The sequence below is a fragment of the Oryzias latipes genome, chromosome 19 (assembly GCF_053564925.1).
Source record: "Oryzias latipes strain Hd-rR chromosome 19, Olatipes_Hd-rR_3.1".
Taxonomy (NCBI): Eukaryota; Metazoa; Chordata; class Actinopteri; order Beloniformes; family Adrianichthyidae; genus Oryzias; species Oryzias latipes.
The window spans coordinates 640,160-665,212 of NC_136255.1; the positions used below are offsets into that span (position 1 = coordinate 640,160).

General features: G+C 41.6%; 2 protein-coding genes across 5 annotated transcripts in view; one reads left to right on the forward strand and one right to left on the reverse strand.

Moving 5' to 3' along the window:
• grid1b (glutamate receptor, ionotropic, delta 1b) overlaps positions 1-25,053 on the reverse strand; it is a 493,010-nt gene that overhangs the window by 237,368 nt on the left and 230,589 nt on the right. For all 4 annotated transcript variants that reach the window (XM_023949512.2, XM_023949511.2, XM_023949513.2 and 1 more), the window contains one exon: positions 9,563-9,847. In XM_023949512.2, coding sequence (XP_023805280.1) covers positions 9,563-9,847 — 285 coding nt within the window. The remainder of the gene's footprint in view (positions 1-9,562; positions 9,848-25,053) is intronic.
• LOC144987898 (uncharacterized) lies at positions 19,026-20,605 on the forward strand. Its single transcript, XM_078937698.1, has 4 exons — positions 19,026-19,092; positions 19,612-19,686; positions 20,002-20,055; positions 20,133-20,605. Exons 2-4 carry the CDS (start codon positions 19,651-19,653, stop codon positions 20,355-20,357), a joined length of 315 nt encoding a protein of 104 aa, XP_078793824.1. The 5' UTR covers positions 19,026-19,092; positions 19,612-19,650; the 3' UTR covers positions 20,358-20,605.

The following is a 25,053-nucleotide window of genomic DNA, read 5'->3' on the forward strand; positions in this document are numbered from 1 at the left end:
TCAGAGAGAATAAAACACTCATGACTGTGATGCAGCTAAACGATTTCACTGGAAACCAGAGGAATATGAAAGTCCCACTTCTGTGGACACTTCCCTGAAACACTTACTTTTATTGCTATTATTGAACAAATTCCAGCTGGAAGCAACTAAAACTGGCTTTGGATGTTTCTGCACATGTACAGCTGGTCCTTAGGTGGACATGAAGAAACATTGGTTTAATTTCACTGTGGGCTCCAGGCTGAGTTGCTGTGTGTAAAACGCTATAAGGACTTTCAATGCACCAGTTTGTAGTTTAGTTTAATGAGATTCTGTGCCCCTCAGCCATTCCATTATCAAACTCAACAAGCTCAGAACAATTTCAATGTGAACAACAAGTGTGGCGTGGCGGAAAGCGGGTAAGATAGATTCAATAAGCTGAAGGGGAGAAAGGAAAGAAAGCAGAAATGGGTGGGTGTGGGGGACACAGCAGGAGGGTCAGAAGAGAAGCTTTCGGAGCACGGCAAGTTTATTGAGAGAGGAAACATGAAGGGGAGCACCCCTGGTAAACCCTCCCCAAGGACAGGAAACATGAAGGGGAGTACCTCTGGTAAACCCTCCCCTGGGACGGGAAACAGGAAGGGGAGCAGCGATGGCGACCCTTCCCAGGGACGGGAAACATGAAAGGGGAGTACCCCTGGTAAACCCTCCCCTGGGATGGGGAAACATGAAGGGGAGAAGCCATGGCGACCCTTTTCCAGGGCCGCGTTTCCATGGTGACTCCGTAAATTTGCGATCCATTGAGAATGTCTTTATGTACCTGCTGTGCACGTGCATTAACTCAGGGTTACCAGGTCGAGCGTAATTACGTTAACTCATATCCGGTCTTTTGGAACCGACATACCCAGAGTAAGCAAGTTCAGGCGGATTTCAGCCAGAGTTCAGGCTTAAAGTCAGGCTAGTTTAAACATGCTTCCTGGAAAACCCCCCTGGTGTGACTCAAAACATGATCAAAATCAACACCCATAACCAAACTAAACAGAACAATTCTAACAGAAACACCTTGAAGTTCAACACCGTTTGACCAAAGAGACGTTAATATCTTTTTGAACTTGTCAAAAATGTTTTACATGCAACAAGGAAGTGAACAACCTAATAATTACACCCAAAAACTGAGCTTAAAGGGTTACTGAGCAATGGAAGGATGAAGAGGAGGAGCTGAAGAGCTTCTTTAATCATCATTAGTGACAGTTCGGATAGTCTAAACAGCCAGACAGCCAAACGCAGGAGCCCATCTGCTCTTGGTGCACCTCCACAGTTCGCCTCTAATCTGAAAAAATGGGCCTTTCACTCGGCCCACAGTTATAATGGCCCTGCTCATCACGCGAGGTGAGGAAGATTGGAAGGAGATAAAGGGGGAAAAGATGGGAATGACTGTAGTGAATCTGCATTCAGAACCGCTTTAATATCTGCAACATTTGTTGCACATTTCAGAACATTTTCATGTATTTAGATGGATAAAAATGTATTTATGTTTTAAAATATATTTATTCTATTTGTCCATATATCAACAAAAGTGTTGTATGCAAAATGGGCCAAAGAGAAACATACTTTGATTTCACTTTTATTTCTACTCTACTTAATAAGGACACAACGGTTGTCTTTATTTTAAATTATAAAAAAATTGTAACTCAATAAAACCAAAAGCTGTTTTTTTTCTCATACTTTCTTTCAGTTCTGGCTCAGGAGTCAATGTGAGGCTGGTTTTCCAAATAATACATTCAGTTTATATGTAAAATAATACAATTTACCAATAAACACTTAAAGCTTTGCAAGACTCTTTTTAACCCAACAATGAATTAAATGAATTATAGATTCCAGAACCATGAAAATCAGAGAAGTCAACAAGACAGATCCACGATCGATGAAGTTGTTTGATTAGGTCCAAAAAACAGGTCCAACCATTGAAATGCATGGCTAAACAAAAGGAATCTGCCCTCTGTGGAGAAAATTAAGTTTGAATGGAAAACCAATAAGAAGCGGAGAGTTGTTGGGACTCGTTAAAGTACTAAATACAGAGAAACTAAACTAAGAGGTGAGGAAAACTTCCGCTACTGACACACACTGTGCTCATCTGGACTGAACGCACCCCTGGATTCCCTGAAATTAGTCTGTGGAACTTTCTACCAAGATGCAAGATAACACACAAAATAGTCTAAAGAAGTTTGTGTGTATTTGTGTTCCAAATGTAATAAATGTAATTAAGTTGTTTGATTTCAGTAAGGACGATCTTCCAGGTACGCGTGGTTGTCACTTGACTCTACATGCCTCTCATCAATTAGGTCTTCACTTTGAACCAATAACTAAACAGCCCGTCTTTTTCTCAGCCAGTCATGATCACATTTCATGAATGATCATGAATGATTGTTTCTCTGTATTCTAGATGACTTACCGACAGCCCCACATCCCATCGTTGTCTTTTTACAACAGCACTCTTCCACTTACTCTTATTTATACTCTAATGGAATTTTAGTTTTTTGTTTCATGGATTTGTTTGAGACCATTGGTTCTGAGGATCAATATTCAATACCTGTTGTTCACTATTTTGAAGTTATCTCTATAAATGCCACAATTTCACTGTGTTACGTACAGACATGCAGTTTATTTACCAATCAGAGATTTAAGCATTACATGTGTGTGAAGGCTCTTCCGGTCAATGTGCAGTGGTTTTTCCACGCGTGTTTCTCATTCTACGCTGCTGTTTAGATGGTGGAATGAGAAAAGTGGTTGGTTGGCGATTCTTTTTCACTCACAGGTGGTGCATGGGATCTATCTGCAGGACCATGGTGCCTTGTTACAGCAAATCCAGGCTTTTTTTTAAATCGTTGCACCCTCATATTATAAGCCATGGACCATACAAGGTAGTCAAATGTTATCTATTGGTTATTCACGTGTCTGCATTTCTTTTAGCAGAGACGCTCCTCCAAACAAGGCTTCCGTTTATTTTTATTTTGTTTTATTTTATTTTTTTTTGGGGGGGGGGGGGGGGGGGGCGTTATTCATGGAGTTTATCTCAAACATGCAGAATGTCATTATTCTGTTTTCTTTTAATGCAAAGCACTTTGTGTTATGTTTTTATAGTACAAGTGTTGTATAAATACTTTTGGATTTGATTTGATCATCAGTCCGGAGCATATCCACTTAATACTATTGATTCCGTTCGTGCACATCTTTCTGTTTAACGAATAAATGTATTGTCACATTCCTAATATCTTTCCTAATTGAAATCATTTGGTAAGTGGCGTATACTTGTATAGTGCTTTTCTACCTACAAGGACAAAGCGCTTTACAGTCACAGACCCATTCACCCAGTCACACACACATTCACACACTGATGGCGGCTCCGCTGCCAAACACAGGCGCCCGCCTACCACCAGAGGCAAGGTGGGGTTCAGTGTCTTGCCCAAGGACACTTCGACTCATGGGCGTGCAATCGAACCTGCAACCTAACGATCATGGGTCGACCGCTGGCGCTGCACCGCGGCTGCACCACGGCCGCCACTTGTGCGATACAATAGAATAAAATCTCTTCCATGTAATGTGCGATTCACTTGTGAATATATCAATAGGACAAACTATCCTCATTGAGATAATCTTGTGTGAACTGGATTATAACTACTTCAAAATCGTCGTCTAATTCATGTAAAAGAAAGGGTTATTGTCTAGAGGCACGGAGGTCTAACTGTGGGGCACTTTCATGAGTTTATTTTAGATTTTGGCCTGGGGCATTACTCATCACAAGTTTCTAATTAATTTGTGTTTTTTTTTCAGTTTTATTTGTGAAATGCGCGCACTAAAAGCCATTAACACCAATCAACCATGTTTAATAGGAAGACCTGTTATTTATGAGCCATGTTGTAAAAACTGTCTGAGAAAAGGGCTTTTAGCAAATTGATGTTTCTTTATTTTTTTTATACCGTTACAGGTAAGGGTGCTCTGAATATTCTAGGATAAAATTTCTTAAAACAACATAAAAAGAAAAGAAAAAAAACGTTTTTAATAAATTGTTTATATAAATATGATAAATAAAAAAATAAATGATATAATAATACATCAAAAAATATGTAATAAATAATCTTAAACCTCAATCTTGTGTAAGATTTTGTTGCTGTTTTGAATGTTTAGACAAAAAAGAGCCGGTCTGAAAACGCCAAAACTACGGAGAAGCTGAGCAGATATTCTGTCCCCTATAAGTTAAACTGTGTCTCTACAGGACATCTATAGCTTGATGAGTCTGAAGTGTGATGGATACCAACAACACCACAAAAATGACACCACTGTGCAGACATGGCACAGTCTAGGAAAGTTTTGACAAACAGCTGGAGGCGGAGATGACCTGTAGACACTTGAAAAGAATTTCAGGTTGTCAAACAGTGGGAGGGGGGCAAATCAACCAGTCCTTGTCTTCTAAAAAACCCTCTGTGTTGGAATGCTGCTGATTGACACAATGCTTAAGGGAGGGGTCGGGAACCTTTTTGGCTAAGAGAGCCATAAACGCCACATATTTTTAATTGTAATTTCCAAAGAGCCATACAATAATGTAGCGTCCCTTTCCCACACTGAGGCACGGAGACTTAACCTCTTTTAAGGTTCTTTATTCTGGTTACTGCAGACCGCAACAAACGCCGAACAATTAATTCAGCAACTCCTTAATCTCTCCCGCCGACACGAGAGCACTTCTCCCAACTTTATATTCACCTGCTCCCGCTCCAGCCCTCCCCTTTCCCTTATTCGGCCCATAGCTGAACCCCATTGGTCCAAACTACCTAACAACAGGCTGAGCGACAGAACTGAGAGCCAATCAGATCTCTGCTTGATGCGATGAATGAACTCCAGAACTTATAACGCGGCCCAACAGCCACCCAGTCCAACTCAGACCGCAACAATATGTTTAAAACTAAATATACAAGTGAATGTGTGCATTTGATTTAATTTCAACACTTTTAAAGTAAAATAAGTCTGTGGATTCTTTTTAATAACATCGCTATACCGTTGCTAATAAATGATGAGTATTTCTCGTGGTGGTTTTGCTGATTGTCTAGTCCGGTTGATCCGTGGAGTTTCAGCTTCATGCAGGCGTTGAGACTTTAAACGTCATCGTAGGTATGAATGTTCTTTAGATGTGAGAAAGACTGATCACATGCAGATGGGGAGTCAAACACACACTCACACGCTGCAGTGAGTGACGGGCAGCGGGTTTTACGTTTTTACAATCCCTGCACGATTCACCTTACTTGCCGTGCCCACACACACACCCCCACCCTCTGCTTTCTCCCTCACACATCCCGTCCCCGCATCTGCGCACTCTTCCTCAGAGACGGGAGCGCAGTTTTAGGCACGGCAATTCACAGGTTTCCAGCTGGTACAAACTCTGTGAAATAATAGATAATAGTAAAGTGATAGTGCTGGCGCAGAATTTTCTCTCTAAGCACCGCTACTACTGCGCGCCTCTGGCATCGCATCGCGCCAGACAAGGACTGGTCTAATGAAAAAAAAAAAAGTATAATTAAAAATTTGTCTGCAAGCCACATGTGACCATCAAAAGAGCCATATATGGCTCGCGAGCCATAGGTTCCCGACCCCTGGCTTAAGGTAACGGATGGAGGGACGGTCTCTTTGCTCTGGATCTCCAAATGTCGTGACCAAAACAATGGCCTGGCTCTCTCTGGAGGAGCCTGCAGAGGTCCAGACAACTTATTTAAACTCTGCTTTCAAAAGAACACAAAACTTTCATGGGGATGTGGAACAGCATGACTGCAAAATATCTACATTATGCAGATTTTCCAAGTGAAAGCTGAATGTTCAAATGTATTTCTGTAAAAAAAAAAAAAAAAGCATTTCTGTAAAAAATATCAGAAACATTTTTCTCTTGTTTAGGAAGATAAAAAAAAACATTCTAATGTCCGATTTAAGAGAAAATCCCTTTACTAAGATTTTCTTCAAGCATATAGATAAATTCTGTGAATTCAGGACTGTATTGAATTTACTTCATTTGGGATTCAACAGCCATTATATATGTTGGCTGTCCAATAAAACTTGTGAAACTGGTTCCTTCTCACTTTGTTGCAGCTACTTTCACAGTTTAGACTCATTAGGGAGCTCTGAAGTGGAGGATAATGCCGCTGTTCCGAGTCCAAGGTGACAGCTTTTCCAAATGATCAAAATGTTCATTACAGCTGTAGTATGAAAATAAAATATGTGCAAAAAATGTATCCAGTTCAGATAAGAGAGGTCAGTACTTTGAAGAAAGTTGGAAAATGCTAAAAGCAGAGTGGAGATTGTGTCTCATAAAGAAGACAAGCGGAAAGTCAGTTTAATGCCTCAAAGAAGTAAAATGATTACCTTAAATTTGACAAAAATTCAACCTAGGAGATGCATTACGCACAGAAAAAGAGACAAAGAGAAAAGTTTCAATGCCAGACTAGAAAAGTGTATGATCACCAATGAGCATCACAGCGGTGAAATAGTCCCATCATTATTCTAATTTTCCTGGTAACATGTTGATGTTGTAAAACAGAAGACTGTTAAAAAAGCTCTGAAAACTCAAATAATACAGTGTTGATGCTGCTAAACATGCTGAACATCTATTGCAATAAAGCATTCTGTCTGCAGCAGTAAAGCACAAATGTTCTCCCACTTTATAACACTCCTTAAAGAGGTGACAGCTCGGTGCTGCTGTTAGCCTTAAGTGGCTTCAATGCAGCTTCAGATCCCGTCTGTGTTCACACCATGGGCTGTAGATGACAACTGGACTTAGAGTGTGATGTCACTCATGAAAACGGTTTACTTCCAGCAACAACCAAATATCACTACAGTTGCCTTTTTTTCATGACATGCACGCCGCCGTGTTGGAGCCCTAATTGGTCCAAATTGGTCAGAGTCATTGTTTCTATGGCAACACTTCTCACCAATCAGGAGTGAGCTTGTTGGAAGTTCAGACCCCTACCACTTCTGTACGAAATCTGTCAAACATTTTGAATGTTCAATGTGAGACCAACGACTTTTACTGAGGCGTCACTTTATAACTTGAATAACTTGCACTACAGAAAAAAAAATCTTTCAAATGAGGATTAGCAAGAACATGTTTGAAAAAAGATGTCAGAGCAATAATGGTTTTCTGACCAATAGAATAACTGAGTAACAGCTGTTTATTTCTCTATAGAAGTCCATGAGGCTTTGGCTTCTTGGAACCAGCGGGTTTACTTCCTGTTTAGAACGCCAGGGGGGAGGGGTCTTTAAGTCCAGTTCTCATATAGGTACATCCAATGGTTTACAAGTATGCAGGATCAAGTCAGTTTTGTCCTCCAATATGCCATTATGTAACTGAATGTGCGGCGTGTCAAGTGATCAGAGAGAATCAACAAAAAAATCTCACCTGACTGTGTCCAGGTCTCAGTGGGAAATTAAATATGCAATTCTAAGACTGTCCAAAACACTGCAACGCTCTAAAGGCCAAAGACTGTGGGGATAATGACAACAGGAGGGAGGTTCCTCCTTACAGGGGATCAGCATTGATGTGGCCTTGCTAGCAGAGCTTTGCTCTGATGTGCAGGGCTATAAAAAAGCAATGGGTATAAACAGGCAGAAGCATCATTAATGGTTGTTTACTGCCTGCTCATTACAGTAAGGTGCAGGCCGCTGTGCGCTGCGCAGAAATCTAACTGCAAATGAACAATAACTACATTGCATTATGTGATCTGAGGTGGCAGCAGAATCAATAAGTGAGGAGACCTGAAGCAGACCTGCAGCAAACTGTTCCAGGTGAAGCCAACTGATGGCAGCTAAGCAGGAGTCCTGGTAATTGAGGCAGAGTAACAGCATCCATGTTGGAGAATAATTGCGCTTGTACAGCATCTCATGTTTTCATTTTTCATGCACCTGCACTGATTAGTTCTCCTTGAGGCAAGGATGAGGAAAAATACGTATATTGGGCCGGACGCAGTCGCTGAGTGATCAATTAACAATCTGTGCACTGCAGCAAAAAAAAACACACACTTCATCCAGGGACAGGAATCCACTGAGGCAGAAGCAAAGAAACCTGACATGACACGAACCCAACTGCTTTGACAAAAAGATTAGCTTTACAAATGCAGCAGCGCGCGGCCTTCGGAGCAGAAGATGACCATCATCAAGGATTCCACTGACTCTAAATCATCCTGGAAAACAGCATGTAAGAGCTGAGATGCCTGCCTCTGTATCCTTACATTGTAATTGCCACCATCCCATATTGATTACACTCAAAAATCCATAAAGTCTAATGTGATTTCATTAGGATGCAGTGCTAGTAAGCACTTCTGAAGAAATCCAACAGACTGAAGCTTCAAGGAAACATTGATACACAGAAAGCCTGCAAACTCGTTCTAAGCATTTGTCTTGATAGCTAATTATGTTACTTTTATGTTAAACTGAAAAGGTTTGACCTGTTGTACAGTTACAGTTCATGCATTTCTGACCCCCCTAACTCATTAGCATGATCCAAACTTTCCTTAAAAACACGTAGGATATAAAGTGGCCCATGTTTTCTGCCCTGTAGTTCATCATCATTCCACTGGGGGCGGTAGAATGGCTTTTCAATGAAATCTCAAAAACACTGGGTGGAAAAGTTTAGCTAATTTTCAAAACTTTTGGCTGAAAATGACTCATCTCTCGCTACTCTTGTTTTGAATGACTATTTGCTGTATTGAAAGAATGCTAAATGAGTTGATAATACAGTTCCACTAGGATAAAAATGTGTCGATCAAATTAGAGACAGAGGTTAAATAAAGACTTGTTTTTTTCCTGAACACTCGTGTCAATAGTTTTACATACATCTTAAACTAACATTGTTTTGAACAAAAACTAATAAATGAACCATCATATTATAATTGATACAATGTATATTCCATAAAAAATAACCCTGCAGGTCTTATTCATCATGGATTTTATCAGAGGGTTTACAAAACATTTTGATTAAAAAAAGGGGTTTCTGTCAAGTCTTTGCTGTAGCTTTCCAGTGTTAAATAAAGGTATAAACTTGAAAGTCTGATGGTGATGACAACCTTTGCTCTGTCGTTTAAAACAACGATGCAAAGATGTTTAGCACTAACTCAGCTCCCTGCAAAAGCTCAGCTGATGTCAGTCCACCAACAACGCAAGAACTGGTTCTGCTTTTCCCTGAAAACACAGGAATTTAGCTCCAGCGTCGTCATTCTTACGACCATTAACTCTTCAATCGTTTACACAATTAGCGTAATTCCAGAGGGTTCTGAAGCAGAGAAAAGCTGGTTTGTGCTGATTGTGATAGTTTTTCTCCACGTCAGAATCAACTAATTCACGTTGATCAACAGTCATAGAGATAGGGTATGTCAAACAGGATGTTATTTAGTTATCGCCAGGAACATCTCTGGTGTTAAAGGGTTGAATCGTCAATCTGAGCCACACTTGACCAGAAGCTAAACTGCAAACAACGATCTTCTGATGAAATCACCACAAGTTTTCTCTACTCTCACAGCGACAACAATGCTGTATAAATGAGGGGATCACTGACCGTACTCGATGTCATAAAACACAATGAACTTCTGCCAGCCCAGCTCCTCCACCAGCATCAGCATCACGTCGTTCAGGCGCACAGGAGGTCGGGCCGCCAGTGTGTAGCGCTGGCCTCCTGGGCTCGGGTTGAACTGGCAGGCCGTCCTGGGAGATCCCTCGCTGTTCCTCTGGATGAAAAGGTGTGGTATGTGCATAGCGTCCGTCAGAGACTGCAGGGCGCTGGCTGACGCACAGCCGGTCGAGGTAACCAACGCCAAGATGCCCTGGTTCATCAGCTCGCAGGCTGCAGGAAAGAAAAGGAGCAGGAGAGCTCAAGCTTCAACCACTGGAGACAATCAACAACTTGGCAGAATGTGACATAAACCAAACTCCAATCACCAGAGTGAGGGAGTTTGGTCTACAAAGTCTCTGGAATTTGTATTACAGTTTTTCCAGATTAAAACACTGAGTGCCATTCTCCAAGTTAATTTTGACTCTTTGGTCTTAGCCTAACACACAATTTGCAAAACTGTAATCTATTCTTTGCAGAAAAACATGACACATTCTTACTTTTAGCCCATAAAAACCCCAGTGGTGACATCAGTGTAACAGAGACATTTCAGAAATGGATTCTGTGGTCCACTTGGTTTGTGGTAAAATACACTTCATTTTATGGTTAAGAAATAATGCATCTGGGTTCTTATGGGTTAAAACTCAGTTGGCATTCAAAACACACAAAACTCAAACTCTGTTCCAACACAACAGTCAGCACCAACACACAACTGATCAAAACTGACACAGAAACCTGACACTGGTTGAACATTTACTGCAGTCCATATAATTACAGTTCTGAAACAACTTAGCAGCTTTTCAAAGATGGATCCCAGAGCAAGACCCACACTAAGACCCACACTGTGTAACCCGGAACCGGTTCCGGGTTACACGGCAGGACGTGTGGCGTGCCTCTCTGCGAATACAACTATCTTCAAATTACTTAAAAGGTTGATTTTCCCCAAAAAAGAGAGCTGACCATGCCCTCGAAGAAACCCCAGGAATACGAAGACCTCAAAAAGACTCTTGACATTATTCAAGAAACGCTGAAAAGTTTTATGGAACAAGTGTCGGCTAAGCTAACGCCACTTTGTGAAATGATGGAGGAGTTCCGAAGATTTCGGGCTCAAAACGAGCAGCGAGAAAACCGGGTCGAGATTCTGGAGCAAAGACTGGACGATGTGGAACAGCAAGTAAGGATGAATAATGTCATTCTCACTGGAGTACCAATCAAGTCTCGAGCGAAGCTGAATGCAGCAGGAGCCAGCACTGCTAATGCTAGCGCTAGCGTAGCTGGCAGTGCTAATACGGATATCGGTGCAGTGTCTTTGGAGCAGCAAATACATTCATTTCTCACATCTAAAGGGATTTCCCTGGATCTCAATACCATCGAGACCTGCCACCTGCTCCACAGGAGAAAGGAGACGGATAAACCAGCGATCCTCATCAGGTTTGTGAATCACAAACACAAGCTAGCTTTGATGACCCAAAGGAAACACCTGAAAGGTTCGGCTGCTTATCTGAACGACCATCTGACCAGAAGGAATGCTGAAATCTCAAAACATGCACGGCTTCTCAGGAAGCAGAAGCAGATTGAGAACACTTGGGTTAAAGGCTGCAGGATTTACGTCAAACCGCTCGGTCCAGAGGACCGGTCCAAGGTTCTGGTTGTGAGCACCATGAAGGACTTTGAGAAGTGTTTGATCACGGTCGTCTGAAACAACATGCAGTAATAAATCAAAGAGCCAAATAATTTCAAGAAATATGACACGTGGATTCATCACTTTAACGTAACCTGAATAACAGCAGAGTTCTGACCTGCAGACAACTTGACCTCAACTTTCACCGTCGCTGATATCAGCTGAAGAAGGATTTGGACCTGAATCTAATGTCTGCAGACATAACATCCAAGAGAACTATTAACTGTTTTGAACCCAGAAGATCGGCTGTTATCAGTAAAAGAAGAAATACCAACCTTGGACAATCGACAGTTATGGACCCTTTTTATTTCCCCTACAGCATTACTTTATTATAAAAAATAAAAATAAATATAAATACAAAAAAATATTAAAAAAAGTAAAACAAACGATTAATCACTTATTGAAAATGGTTAAATTGATTGACTTTTAATGATATTACTTCACTTTCTCCAAAAATTGATAAATTGATTCAAAAATCTTTCCTAATCTAGCATAATTTTGCACGTTTTTAACTTTTGATACTTGATGAAATTTTTGCTATGAAAATTCCTGAAACAGTGTTGTGTCTATTTTACTGATATAGTATTATGTTTTCTTCATATGAATGGCTTTTATAAGTAACATAATCTGCATATATTTCAGATGACTGATCTGCATTTGCCATGTTGATTTCTAAAATAGTTATTTTTGACGTAATACTTAAGTAATTCATCTTTGTCATGTGCTTTATCGATATCTTATGATTTTTAATTCTGTCTGATAAAAACTGGGAACCGGATATTGATAAATCATGTAATAAAATGGTTACAGTATAACGGGGTGGGATTATATAAGTTCCCTTCCTTCCACTCCCTTTCAAGCAATATTTATTAATGTCTAATTATCCTAAGTATGATTAGTTACTGTATGAATGTATAACTGATGTTTATATTGCTGTTGTGTATTATTTCTACTTAATTGCTTGAAATAAACCATTTCAAATCAAATCAAATCAAAGCAAGACCCGAACCTGCACCAAGACCTGGACCCAGACAGATGACAAACATTTCTGATGAGTTCCAGGCCATAGTTCTTGACCATGAGTTTGTTTATGGAATGACCATAGGGAACACGGTTCAAAAGGTCAACCCTCAACTCGACAGGTTCAAATTGTATCTGCATCGTTCATATGGACCTTCAAGCAGAAAATGATGGAGAAGATTTTGTTGCTATCTGGGACTATGTTAGATTCACAGACGACAGATATCACAACAAATCCTGTTCTCTGTTCCTTGACCCAATTGAAGAATTGTTTTCTGCTTGGCATTGGGAGGTTTACAAGAGACAACCATACCCTCGACTAACCTGTTGCAGGCCATGGACACGGCTTTTTGATGACATTTTAATTGTGTCTTGTCAAGGCTAGATCCTTTTTTTCCTGTTGTGTGGCTGCGGTGAACTTTGCCTGTGATTTGGATGAAGTCCTCTGGTCTGCACAGAGATCAGATGGTGAAGTGGGCTGACATGTAGTAAAAATAAAAAGACATCCGCAATTCTATTTTAGTTAAGTATTTTTTACATTTTGCCTATTTTAAAAAAAATGCTGTTTGATGTTTGGTTAAATTGGTCAAATTTTTCAGAAAAACTGCAACTGGGAAAAACTGTAATGTGAATTATGATGTATGTCAACAACTGTCAAAACTGACAGAAGAGGGCATGAAAATTTCCCATCACTCTGCTAGATCCTTAGATTTATTGTAAAAGCATTCCCAGTGGTCTTTTAATTAGGATTTATAGCTAAAATAAAATAAAAAATCTGTGGTGTTTTCTATACATAGTTTCTGTAGAGTGGCAGGACTTCATTAGAAATTCACCTCTGAGTTCTGAGACTGTTGGCATTGAGCAACACTCTTCCCTCCCCCTTTCTGTTGTGGGGAGCTCTCTGTTTACACACTTTGTGGCCCGCCCAGTGTATTTTCTACGTAAAAAATATAATATTTTTCAAATAGACTTTTTTTTCTGTTCCTGATTCACAACGATTTGAATAAAGAAATACTCAGAAATGAATTATTTGGCTACGTTCACCCTGCAGCCTGAAACGACCCAATTTTGCCCCTATTTGCGATATAAATCTGATCTTTTCGTGACAGTCTGAACGACACAGATCCGATCTTTTCAAATGTGACCCAGGCCACTTGGGTATGTGGTCCTGAATCTGATCTTTTGAAATGCGACCTCGGTCTGAACGGCCAGGCCACATGGATCCGACTCGTACGTCATTGATACGCAACAAACGTCATCATTCTGCGTTGAAGCAGGCGAGAACCAGAACATAAACATCAACCATGGCGGACGATGCTGCTGAGACCAGTCAGTGGAAGGGAGCCCTGCAGTGTGAACGTAGCCTTATAGCTTAACCTTTTTTATTTATGTCCTCTATCATCAGGAAAATGCTGCAAGAAGACATTATAAACACTAAAGACACAATTTTTAGTGTAGTGGCTCTTTAAGTCACCTTTCTCTTGGGATAAAACTTTTGTCCACACTTCATTTGTTAGAAATAAATGAATTGCAGAATATATAGTGTTGGTAAAAAGATTTTTCCTCTAAATCTCTCATTTTATCAGGTATGGATGTAAAACATTTATTTGTTAAAAACAAGTTTCTGTTTTTCTTGACAATAATATCTGTCTGAAAATAGACAGCTGCAGCTTGAACCACTTAAAGACACCTTTCATCTGCGGTTAGATGCTAAAGTTCTCTGAAGGGGAAGATTTGTCTGGACTGAAAGGTCAAAGATGCTCCAAAGGCCAACTTCCACTGAGGGAAGGTAAAGATGACAGGGAAGAAAAGTCCCGCTGAGCTGAGTCAGGTTTGCTTCAAGGAAAAGGAAAAAATGAATAAATGGAAGAAAGAAAAAGAGGCTCCAGAACAGCTGCTGGTTGCAGAGATCCCACTGCTTCAGGTTCAAAAAAGGAAAACTTGAAGGCCCGTCCACACCGGGACGAATATTCGCCAGCGTTTTTCGCCACGTTTTTTGTGTTCACACCCAGGCGATTTTTGCTGACGGTGAGCTGAGTGAACATGCAATTTCATTCCCTGACATTAGATGGCGCTTAATGTAAACAGAAATACTCCTGTACACAAGGTGGCGCTGCGCAACTTAACGCTTCTTAAAGTCGCTTTTCACTCAGAAGAAGAGAGCAAGTATTTACGCGCTTGTCAGAATCATACAAAGAAAACATGAATATTTCAAGCACCAGTAGCTCCAACTGCTGCTTGGTTCGGGGATATTTTAGAATGTCCGTCATTATTTCTCCGCGGCAGTGTAGACGCTACTTGGCGTCTGTCTTCTTCGCTGGTATGTGTGCTCAGCAAGGCAGTTTGATGTTTGAGCGCCCCCAAGTTGTGTTTTACTGTAACTTCAGAAGCTCCAGACACGTGTGCAAAAGCGGCATTCTCATTGGTCGAATAGATTTCGACGCGAGGCGTCAAAAAAAAAAACGAACCCGAGGCGTTTTTTTTTTTTTGACGCTTTGACGCGTGGCATTTTTTCGCGTCGGTGTGCACACTCTCATTGGTGCCCTTTGTTTAGTCACGAGGCGTTAAACGTCGGCGAAAATCGCCGGCGAAATTCGTCCCGGTGTGAACGGGCCTTGACTTGTCAACATTTAGACCTATGTCTTAGCAAACTGAACTATTTCATAGCTTTTTCATAGGAAGATTTATTTGAACAAAGACATAAAAACACTGGACGACAGGAAGATGATGACAAATGTGAAAGGCGGTTAAATGAGTAGTGCAAAGAAATTACCAAACGTACAGAACTGGGACCTGACTTTAAGGCAAATTGAATATTCTTTTCCAAATTATATCAAAAAATATTTGTATTCTTCTTATATGCAAGGTGAGCTTTGTATTTAAAGTGCACGAATCACTCAACCAAAAACATAGTTGCGATCACAATCTTCTTTCTCTTTGGGCTTTTCCCATCAGGGGTCGCCACAGCGAATCATCCTTTTCCACCTCACTCTATCATGAACATCTTCTACCCTAACATTAGCCAACTTCATGTCCTCTGTTAAGACATCCATATATCTCCTCTTTGGCCGTCCTCTTGTCCTCCTGCCAGGCAGCTCCATCTCCAACATCCTTCTACCAATGTATCCACTATCCCTCCTCTGAACATGTCCAAACCATCTCAGTCTGGCTTCTCTGACTTTGTCGCTAACACAGGCAACATGAGCCGTCCCTCTGATGTACTCGTTCCTTATCCTGTCTAACCTGGTCACTCCTAAGGAGAACCTCAACATCTTCATCTCCGCTACCTCCATCTCAGCCTCTTGTCTCTGTCTCACTGCTACCGTCTCTAACCCATAGAGCAGAGCTGGTCTCACCACTGTCTTGTACACCTTTCCTTTGAGTCTTGCTGGCACTCTTCTGTCACACAACACTCCTGACACTTTCCTCCAACCGCTCCAACCTGCCTGCACTCGCCTCTTCACCTCTTTTCCACACTCCCCATCACACTGAACTGTTGACCCCAAGTACTTAAACTCCTGCACCTTCTTCACCTCAGCCCCCTGTAACCTAACGCTTTTACCTTGATCCCTCTCGTTCAGACACATGTATTCTGTCTTACTACGACTGACCTTCATGCCTCTTCTTTCCAGAGCAAACCTCCACCTCTCTAGCTGTTCCTCCACCTGCTCTCTACTCTCACTGCAAATTACAATGTCATCCGCAAACATCATTGTCCAGGGAGATTCCTGTCTTACCTCGTCTGTCAGCCTGTCCATCAGCATAGCAAACAAAAAAGGACTCAAAGCTGATCCTTGGTGTAGTCCCACCTCCACCTTGAACTCCTCTGTCTGACCTACAGCACATCTCACCACCGTCATACTTCTCTCATACATGTCCTGAACTACTCTGACATACTTTTCTGCCACTCCAGACGACCTCATACAGTACCACAGCTCCTCCCTCGGCACCCTGTCATACGCCTTCTCTAAATCTATGAACACACAATGCAGCTCCTTCTGACCTTCTCTGTACTTTTCCATCAACATTCTCAAAGCAAAAATGGCATCAGTGGTGCTCTTACGGGGCATGAAACCATACTGCTGCTCACAGATCTCCACCTTCTTCCTAAGCCTGGCTTCCACTACTCTTTCTCCCACAGCTTCATTGTGTGGCTCATCAACTTTATTCCTCTATAGTTGCTGCAGTTCTGCGTGTCACCCTTGTTCTTAAAGATCGGAACCAGAACGCTTCTCCTCCATTCCTCAGGCATCTTCTCACTCTCTAAAATCCTATTGAACAACCTCGTTAGAAATTCCACTGCTGTCTCTCCTAAGCACTTCCATACCTCCACAGGTAGGTCATCAGGACCAACGGCCTTTCCGCTCTTCATCCTTTTCAGAGCCTTCCTAACCTCATCCTTTCCAATCTCTGCTACTTCCTGCTCCACAACAACCACATCTTCCTCCCTTCTTTCCCTGTCATTTTCCACGTTCATCAGCTCCTCAAAATACTCCTTCCATCTTTTCTGTACACTCTCCTGGGTAGTTAGCACCTTTCCATCTCTGTCCTTAATCACCCTTATCTGTTGCACGTCCTTCCCATCTCTGTCTCTCTGTCTGGCTAGCCTGTACAAGTCCTTTTCTCCTTCCTTTGTGTCTAACCTGTCATATAGCTCATCGTAAGCTTTCTGTTTGGCCTTTGCCACCTCTCTCTTCACTCTACGCTGCGCTTCCTTGTACTCCTGTCTACCTTCCTCAGTCCTTTCTACATCCCACTTCTTTTTAGCCAGCCTCTTCCTCTGGACGCATTCCTGTACTTCCTCATTCCACCACCAAGTGTCTTTACCGTCTTTCCTCTTTCCAGATGACACAGCTAGCACCTTCCTACCTGTTTCCCTTATAATCTCTGCTGTAGTTTCCCAGTCCTCTGGAAGCTCATCCTGACCACCCAGGACCTGTCTCAACTTCTGCCTAAATTCCTCACAAGTTTCTTCATTCTGTAGCTTCCACCACTTGGTCTTCTTTTCTGTTTTCCCTCTCTTCTTCTTCCTGACCTCCAGAGTCATCTTACACACCACCATGCGGTGCTGTCTGGCTACACTCTCTCCTACCACCACTTTGCAGTCATTAACCTCTCTCAAATGACCTCGTCTGCATAGGATGTAGTCCACCTGAGTACTCCTACCTCCACTTCTGTATGTCACTCTATGTTCCTCTCTCTTCTGGAAGTAAGTGTTGACTACCGCCATTTCCATCCTCTTCGCAAAGTCCACCACCATCTGTCCCTCCAGATTCCTTTCCTTCAGACCAAACCTGCCCATCACCTCCTCATCACCTCTGTTGCCCTCACCAACATACCCATTAAAGTCTGCTCCAATAACAACTCTCTCTCCTCTGGGGATACTCTCTATGACCTCATCCAACTCACTCCAGAATCTCTCCTTCACTTCTAACTCACAGCCAACCTGTGGCGCATACCCACTGACTACATTCACCATCACCCCTTCAATTTCTAACTTTAGGCTCATCATCCTGTCTGAGACTCTTTTCACCTCTAGAACACTGTTTACAAACTCCCCCTTCAGAATCACTCCTACCCCATTTCTCTTCCTATCAACACCACACTGAAAAAACGGGAAAAGTGGGGTTGTTCAATTTACAAATAGTAAACATGTTTGTTTAATATGAACAAATTATGTTTACCTTCGAAACATAATATAATCTTGAAAATCACACATAATTTCTTGCTGTGTTACTTTTATATATTTAAATCATGTTGACAAAACATGAAATAGTTATGCTTGATCCTTTGCCCCTTAATTTTGGATAAGTAAACCCCATCGGTGAAGAAGCATTCCAGGAGGAGAAACTTTGCAGTCAGCCATTTTAGAGAAGCTGCAAGCACCTGCTGGCCGGAGGAGCTTAAAAAAGGTAAATTAATTTAATCTAACAAATTGATTTAAGGAAATGAACGGCGTTCATTTATCATTACTGTTATTTTTTCACGGGGAAGAGCTTTGTAACCCACTTTTGTCGTAGTTATCAAAGTTAAGGCTCTGCGCGCCACTTTTGTCGCTGGCGGCCGCAGCCCTCTGACGGCAGGTAGGGGGAGGTGAGCGCGGTAAATTCTTTCACGTCGAAGACAGATTCAGCGGTAAACACGGTGATTTCAAACGATGTGCGGGGAAGAGTGGCGAGTAGTTATGCCGTAGGAATTCGCTTTTGACAAAGGGGCAGTGGGCGCTCGCGGGCACGGCGGTTTATTTTTTTCCCACAGGCGAAAACCTTTGCCATGGGGGTTCATCGTCACTAAGTGGATTTCTTTTTGCTAAATTCTGCGTTGAGACCGAAATTGAAGGAAAATGTGAGAAGCTATCATTACTATCATTATTCCGTTTTTCCATACCGTTCCACCATGAGCTAGCTTAAGGACGGCATTATTTGACCAGCAAACAGCACCGCACTTCTGTCTCAGTCAGCTGTCAATCATTCTCCGTGCGCGTCTCGTGCACAGAATGCGTTCGGTTTGTCCAGTTTACATAGATCTTTGGTTTCAATCAGAGCTTTGTTTTCATTCTATGATGCTGAACATATTTTTCTATGGAGATTTTAGCTTTGGGAGTTTAAAATGGAGTGAAAATATTTATGTCCGTTTGGAACAAGTGTATAATGTGTAGTAAAAAGTTTACAGCCTTGGTTATAATAATGTCTGTAATACTACTTCACAGATTCCCCCTATTTGATAAATTAATATGGTGTGACGGGGTCCCGCCGAGAAAGGATGCAGAGGAGCCAAGGTGAGGAGGATCTGTTCTTTATTGCCGACACTGATGCTACACGCAGGGCCATGCAGCATACAGCACACACTGTCACTCCTCTCTTTTCGCCACCTGCAGTGCTCACCTTTAAGTGGGATGCCACGCCCACGGGGCGTTGCTCTCAATCCCAGCCAGGCGGCACCACAGGTGGTAATCATAGCATACAAAATACAAACAATAAAACCCGGTGTGGCCCCCCCCTCGGCATCTGACGGTGCCACACCGTCACATATGGGAATCCTTTATGGGTGGGGGGATTAGCTACTCCCGATCTGCTAGTTTAGTTTTGCAGTTTCCATCTCAAAATTCGCGGGTTCTCATTAAGCGTGGTTTGAATCCTGTGGTGGGAGGGGGGTGTCAAATGTTCTTTCTGGTCTAATTTCTTCAGAATATTTTTGCAGCTATTGATTTCAAACCAATGCATGTTTAGTTAGTAAAATTACACAACAAAGCTGTGGAAGTGTCACTCTCTATATTTATTTCCTGATTAATTTACAGTGCTCCTCACACAACACTTCCAACTGCTCCTCCCTGATCATGCTGGGGTCCATGCTCCAGTCTTCACTGAGTCAGGTGGGTCCCCTTCACCATGCATTTACCATATATTATTGGAATTATTGTCTCCTGGATTGTCATCGAATCCTGAGGTAATCAAGATTGCCAGCCCTACTCTTTACACACAACTTTTATGCAGAAAGATACATACATAATAAATAATGAAATTGATGATTGATCAGTTATCCTACTACCTCTGTTAACATGACACTAAGGATATAATGATTTTGTTAACCCAGTAACTATAACATTTATTGATGAGCCAAGGGTAAGAATTGTATTTTTCTGAAGTTTTCATGTGAATTTAAAATTTGTTGTCTCTTTGTATTTCAGACTGCTGACCTTCTCGCCAATATAAGCAAGTTCAGGGGTTTATTCAAAGTACAGGTGAGTTGTGTAATCTAGACGTTTTAACTAAACTTCAAATGTAAACTGTGCACACAAATATTTTCTGTGTTCTTTAGAATGAAGACCATGCAGCAATCCAGGAGGCAATCGAGGACACCACGGTGGGAATTTCCCTCCTAATGGAAAGTGGCGAGGAAGAGGACATTCTCATGGTCCACATCTCCCAGGCTGTGGTGGTCGACCCACCAAGTGTCAAGAGTGGCAGTTGCCAAGGCTTTTTTGACCTTATTTACAGCACAAATCTGATTACCATCCTCATCTCAGAAACACCTTTGAGGTAATTCAAAGAAAAACTGTAATAGAGTTGTAGGGCAAAGTTGTGTCTAAGGTTTCAGGCTTAAAGAGCCGACTCTTTTAATAAAAATGACCTTTAAAAAGTTTTTCCTAAGAAGGGATTCCCGCTGTCTGCTTTGGCTCTGTTATCTTCTGTTTAATAAAAATAGCAAGCCCAATTTATATTGATTTGTACTTTTTGCTACACTGTAAACATATTTTTCAAGTTTAGATGATAAAAAAGTTAAATCTGAAATTTGTGTTCAGTGTCATATGTTCATTGGACTGTAATAATGCACAAGAAAGTATTTGCTTTAAATAATAATCTGCAATTGCAATTTTATTTTTCAATTTAAATTTTATTAAAATAATTTATAAATTAAAATGAACTATGTAGGTAATTTCAAAATAATAGTTTTGCTAAATTTTTATTGTCTTTTAAATTTTTGAAAAAATTATGGTAAATGACATAATAAAATCTTGTTTGTTTCTGTAAAATTATTAGGTGCAGAAACAAAGAAGCATTCATTACGGTAGAACATGATTTTATTATGTGCAATAATTATATTGGTTCAACATGATCTTTTTGCGCGCAACCGATGTCCATGATTTTTTTATGTCAATCCAACAGATCTTTTTTTTCAGTGCATGATAGAACAGTTTGTATCCTCCTCCAATACTACGTGCCTTGCTGCCCTTCCACCTTGTCTCCTGCACACACAGTACATCTACCTTCCTTCTCTCCATCATGTCTGCCAGCTCTCTGCCTTTCCCTGTCATTGTGCCAACGTTAAGAGTCCCTATTCTCAAACCTATGTTCCTGCCTTTTCCCTTCTCTCTCTGGCCACGGACCCTTCTGCCTCCCCTCTTTCTTCCACCAACAGTAGTCAAATTTCCACCGACACCCTGTAGGTTAACAGCATCGGTGGCGGTCGTTGTTAACCCGGGCCTCGACCGATCCGGTATGTCTAAAGTGTTGTGGATGATTCGCATGGTTATTTTGGCAATTTTTACGCCGGATGCCCTTCCTGACGCAACCCTCTCTATTTATCCGGGCTTGGGACCGGCACAGAGGCAACTGGCTTGCAACCCCTGTGGCTAGATTATAGTTGCGATCACAATGACAATTAAAAAAACAAAATATGCAATATAATAAAAAAGCAACATTTTAGAAAGAGAACAAAATCCCAGAACCTAAATGAAACATTTTTTTTTTACAAAAACAAAAGTAATTTCCAAAATTTGAAAGGAAAAGTTAGCAAATTCAATAAAATAAAATGAAAAAAAGTTGGTATAATGGGACACCACTGTTTGGATTATTATTGGATGAGTTTGTTGAGCTTCTTTAAGTTTCTGCCCGCAGCTTCTGCAAAGGTTCAATGTTGATCGATCAGCTCTTTAGTTCAGATAAAATGTCTTTTTGCTCTCCTTCTTCCTCATCAAACTGTATCATCCAACCAGTGATATCCCACAACACCTACCTTTACAGGTTTTTGTTTTGTTTAATTGTCTAACATTTCATTTTAGTTTTTAGAAATCACTCTTGTTTCCTAAAATGCTTCTTTTTTTTTTCTTGAGTTACTTTTTAGTGTCTGGAATGTTGGTTTGATTTCTTAGAGGTTTGTTCTAATATTTCTTTTGCTGTTTTACTTGTTGTTGTGATCTGTAACATGTTTTTGTGTTGTTGTTGGGATTGGTCCTTGTAATGAGGCCCCTTAAAACCCCTTTTCCTGCTGCAACCTTCAGGTTTGAAGAAGAGACAGTGGGAGGAACTTTTCTGATGTCTCTCTGTGTGATAAAAACACTCAGGTTTAATGAGCCGAGCAGCTTTTCAGTCAGTCACTAAAATCATTGAGGACCAATTAGCATAATACACTAGAATGGCTCTAATAGGGCTTGGAAGCTTCAGGAAGACGGCGCCAGAGGCTTGTGAGTTCACTCACTCAGCAGCCAGCCCAAACCATTTGGGCTGCGATCCGACTCACTTGCTCTATGAGTCCATAGTGAGTCATGGTTTCATCTGTGCTAAATGAAGCCTGCACAATATTTAGCTGAAGCGACACCCCTTGCATTCTAATGACACTTGCAGAGTGACTCCCATCAGACAGCGGGAGACGAAAAAGTTTGGAAGAAAAGGGTTAAAATGTTGGTCGTCTCCATGCTCCCTAATCTGCACAGAAACAAAGTGAGCTGCTCTGATCCCTGAGAGCAGTGATGTCAGCTGGTCAGTCTGCGTCTGGCCGTGCTGTGCACTAAAAACCAGTGTCGTTGGCATGAAGCTGGTTCGAGATCCGTTTGAATCAGGACCCGATTTAAGATCCTTGTTCAGCTCCTGGTTCCTGATATGACAAATCAATGATCATTTTCAAGGCTTCAGAAAGAGTCATGCCAGACTTTGATGATTTGATTATGAGAACTGGACTGAGTGACCCCCCCCGCCGTTCCAAACAGGAAGTACCAGCTGGCTCCAAGAAGCCAAAATCCCACAGACTTTTACAGAGAAATAAACAGCTGTTACTCAGTCATTCTAGTCAGAATAACCCTTCTGGATCTGATATCTTTTTCCAAACATCCTTCTAATAACAAAAAAACATTTTTTATTCTGTAGAGCAAGTTATTCAAGTGGAAAACTGACCAGTCAGATGCCTCAATAAAAGCCTACGGTCTCACGTCAAACGTTCGAATCGTTTGATTCTCCTGAGCCCACTTTCAAGGAGTGGCTTCAACAAGCTTTCTCCTGATTGGCTAGAGTGGTTGCCGTAAAAACATTGACCAATATTGATGTTGTCTAGTTCCAACATGCCACTGTCCATATCCTGAAAAATGTGGACTAAATTGACTTCCTTTGGTTGGAACTGGAAGTAAACCCTTTTCTTTGGATGACATCACACTTACTCAGTCCAGTTCTCATTTTCAGTCAATGGTTTTATGTCTGCATCACAGTTAAACTGGAAAGGTTTCCTGAGCAGTTATCCTAACAGGAGACCCTAACATGCATTACCTTAAAGTCAGAATCTGGTTTGAATCAATTGTCTGAAATTGTTTTTGTTTGTTTTTTAACTTCTTGTCACATTAGATTCCCCATGAATTTACCATTTAGGCTAGCTAAGGTCATGATACTCAAACCCAAATATGCTGGACACATGACCAAAGACTCCCTGACCTTTAAACCAACACATGCACTTCAGGGACCTGGGGGCCTCATTTCTAAACGTTGCGTACGCACAAAAGAAGGCCTACGCCACTCTCAACCCAATAGTTGAGATTTATAAAAAGCAAACTTGACGGGAAAATGTGCGGTCCTTCACGCTCTGACCCAGGCGTACGCACAAAAACGGGTGAAATGAGAAACGGCGACACCGTCGGCAGATGGAAGAAACACGTGAAAGTGAAAATGACAATACTGCCTCTCAGAAATAACATGAAGACTTCACAAAGCAAGTCTGACAATTGACAGCTACACCAACACCCGTTTGATCGATCAGCAGTGAAACAAACAAAAAAATCAAACGAAAATTACAACAGAAATTCAAATGAACACTTATTTGGAAAAAGAAAAGTGAAATATGTTCTGCAATATTGGCATGTTGTGCAATTCACCCTCATAAATAATATAGTTAACAGAACGAAATAATGTACAGAACTGATATTCTCATCAGTGTGTCCGTCTGGCGGAGCAGATAGAGGTGCAATTAGACAGACAGACAGATGCATTAATTGTCCACTGGGGAAAGTTGTTTTCACATTAAAACATTTCTTCATAAGCTATGGAATTATGGTATTCATGCATATGCCTTTAGTTTGTTTTATTTTTGATAAAACAATGTATGGCGTATGTCTCAACCATTCAGAAAGCAACAAGAAATTACATTTGCGCTGATCAATTTCCCATTTCCAAGTGGATTATTACCGACATCTGTAGCTTGTCAGATGTGATTAAATGGATGGAAATAAAATGCCCCATCACAATGCGTAATGACGCACAATGGCTGATCTGGCGCTCTTAGAAGATGTGACAAATGGAAGAATTCGGAGTGAACGCATCTTTAGACAGCAAGTAGACTTGCTGGCAAACGAGGACGAGTGGCTTATGAGCCGGTTCAGACTTCCTCGAGCCGTCTTCTTGGACCTCTGTGGGCTTTTGGCCCCGGCGTTACAGAGGAGCACTCGGAGGAACCACGCCGTGCCTGTCCCACTTCAAGTCCTAGCAACACTAGGATTCCTGGCGACTGGCACTTTTCAGAGGGAATTGGCTGACAGGTCAGGAATATCTCAGCCGACCCTTAGCCGGATGACCCGGTGCATCTGGTGCGTCGGTGTTCCCCTGCACCTCAGTCACTACTCCACTTAAAAGGGATTCCCAAATAATTGCCGTCAGTCTCTCATCAGGAGGGGTCAGCTCCGGTGTCCCCCCCCCACCCCCCACCCCCATGGCAGACACACTCTGGCGATGCAGCGCTAGACGTTTTTTTGCCTCGACTTTGATGTCCGACCATTTCTTTTTTATTTCGGCCACGGTCCGAGGTTGTGAGGCTACAGCATTTACGGCGTCTGCCACCGTCTGCCGCTCACGTGCCTTTTTGGCATTAGTAATGCCCACACTGTGCCCTCCAAACAACACTTTTCTCCTCTTTTCCACCTCGCCAACGATAACTTCTACTTCACAGTGAGTCAAGTTACGTTTTTTGATTTCCTCTCAGTGTG

Bases quoted from the DNA above. Each gene is read 5' to 3' on its own strand.
- LOC144987898 (XM_078937698.1), top strand. From the start codon at position 19,651: ATGCTGGGGTCCATGCTCCAGTCTTCACTGAGTCAG. The intron at 19,687-20,001 runs GTGGGTCCCCTT...TTTGTATTTCAG, and splicing joins TCCAGTCTTCACTGAGTCAG to ACTGCTGACCTTCTCGCCAA. The intron at 20,056-20,132 runs GTGAGTTGTGTA...TGTGTTCTTTAG, and splicing joins GGGGTTTATTCAAAGTACAG to AATGAAGACCATGCAGCAAT.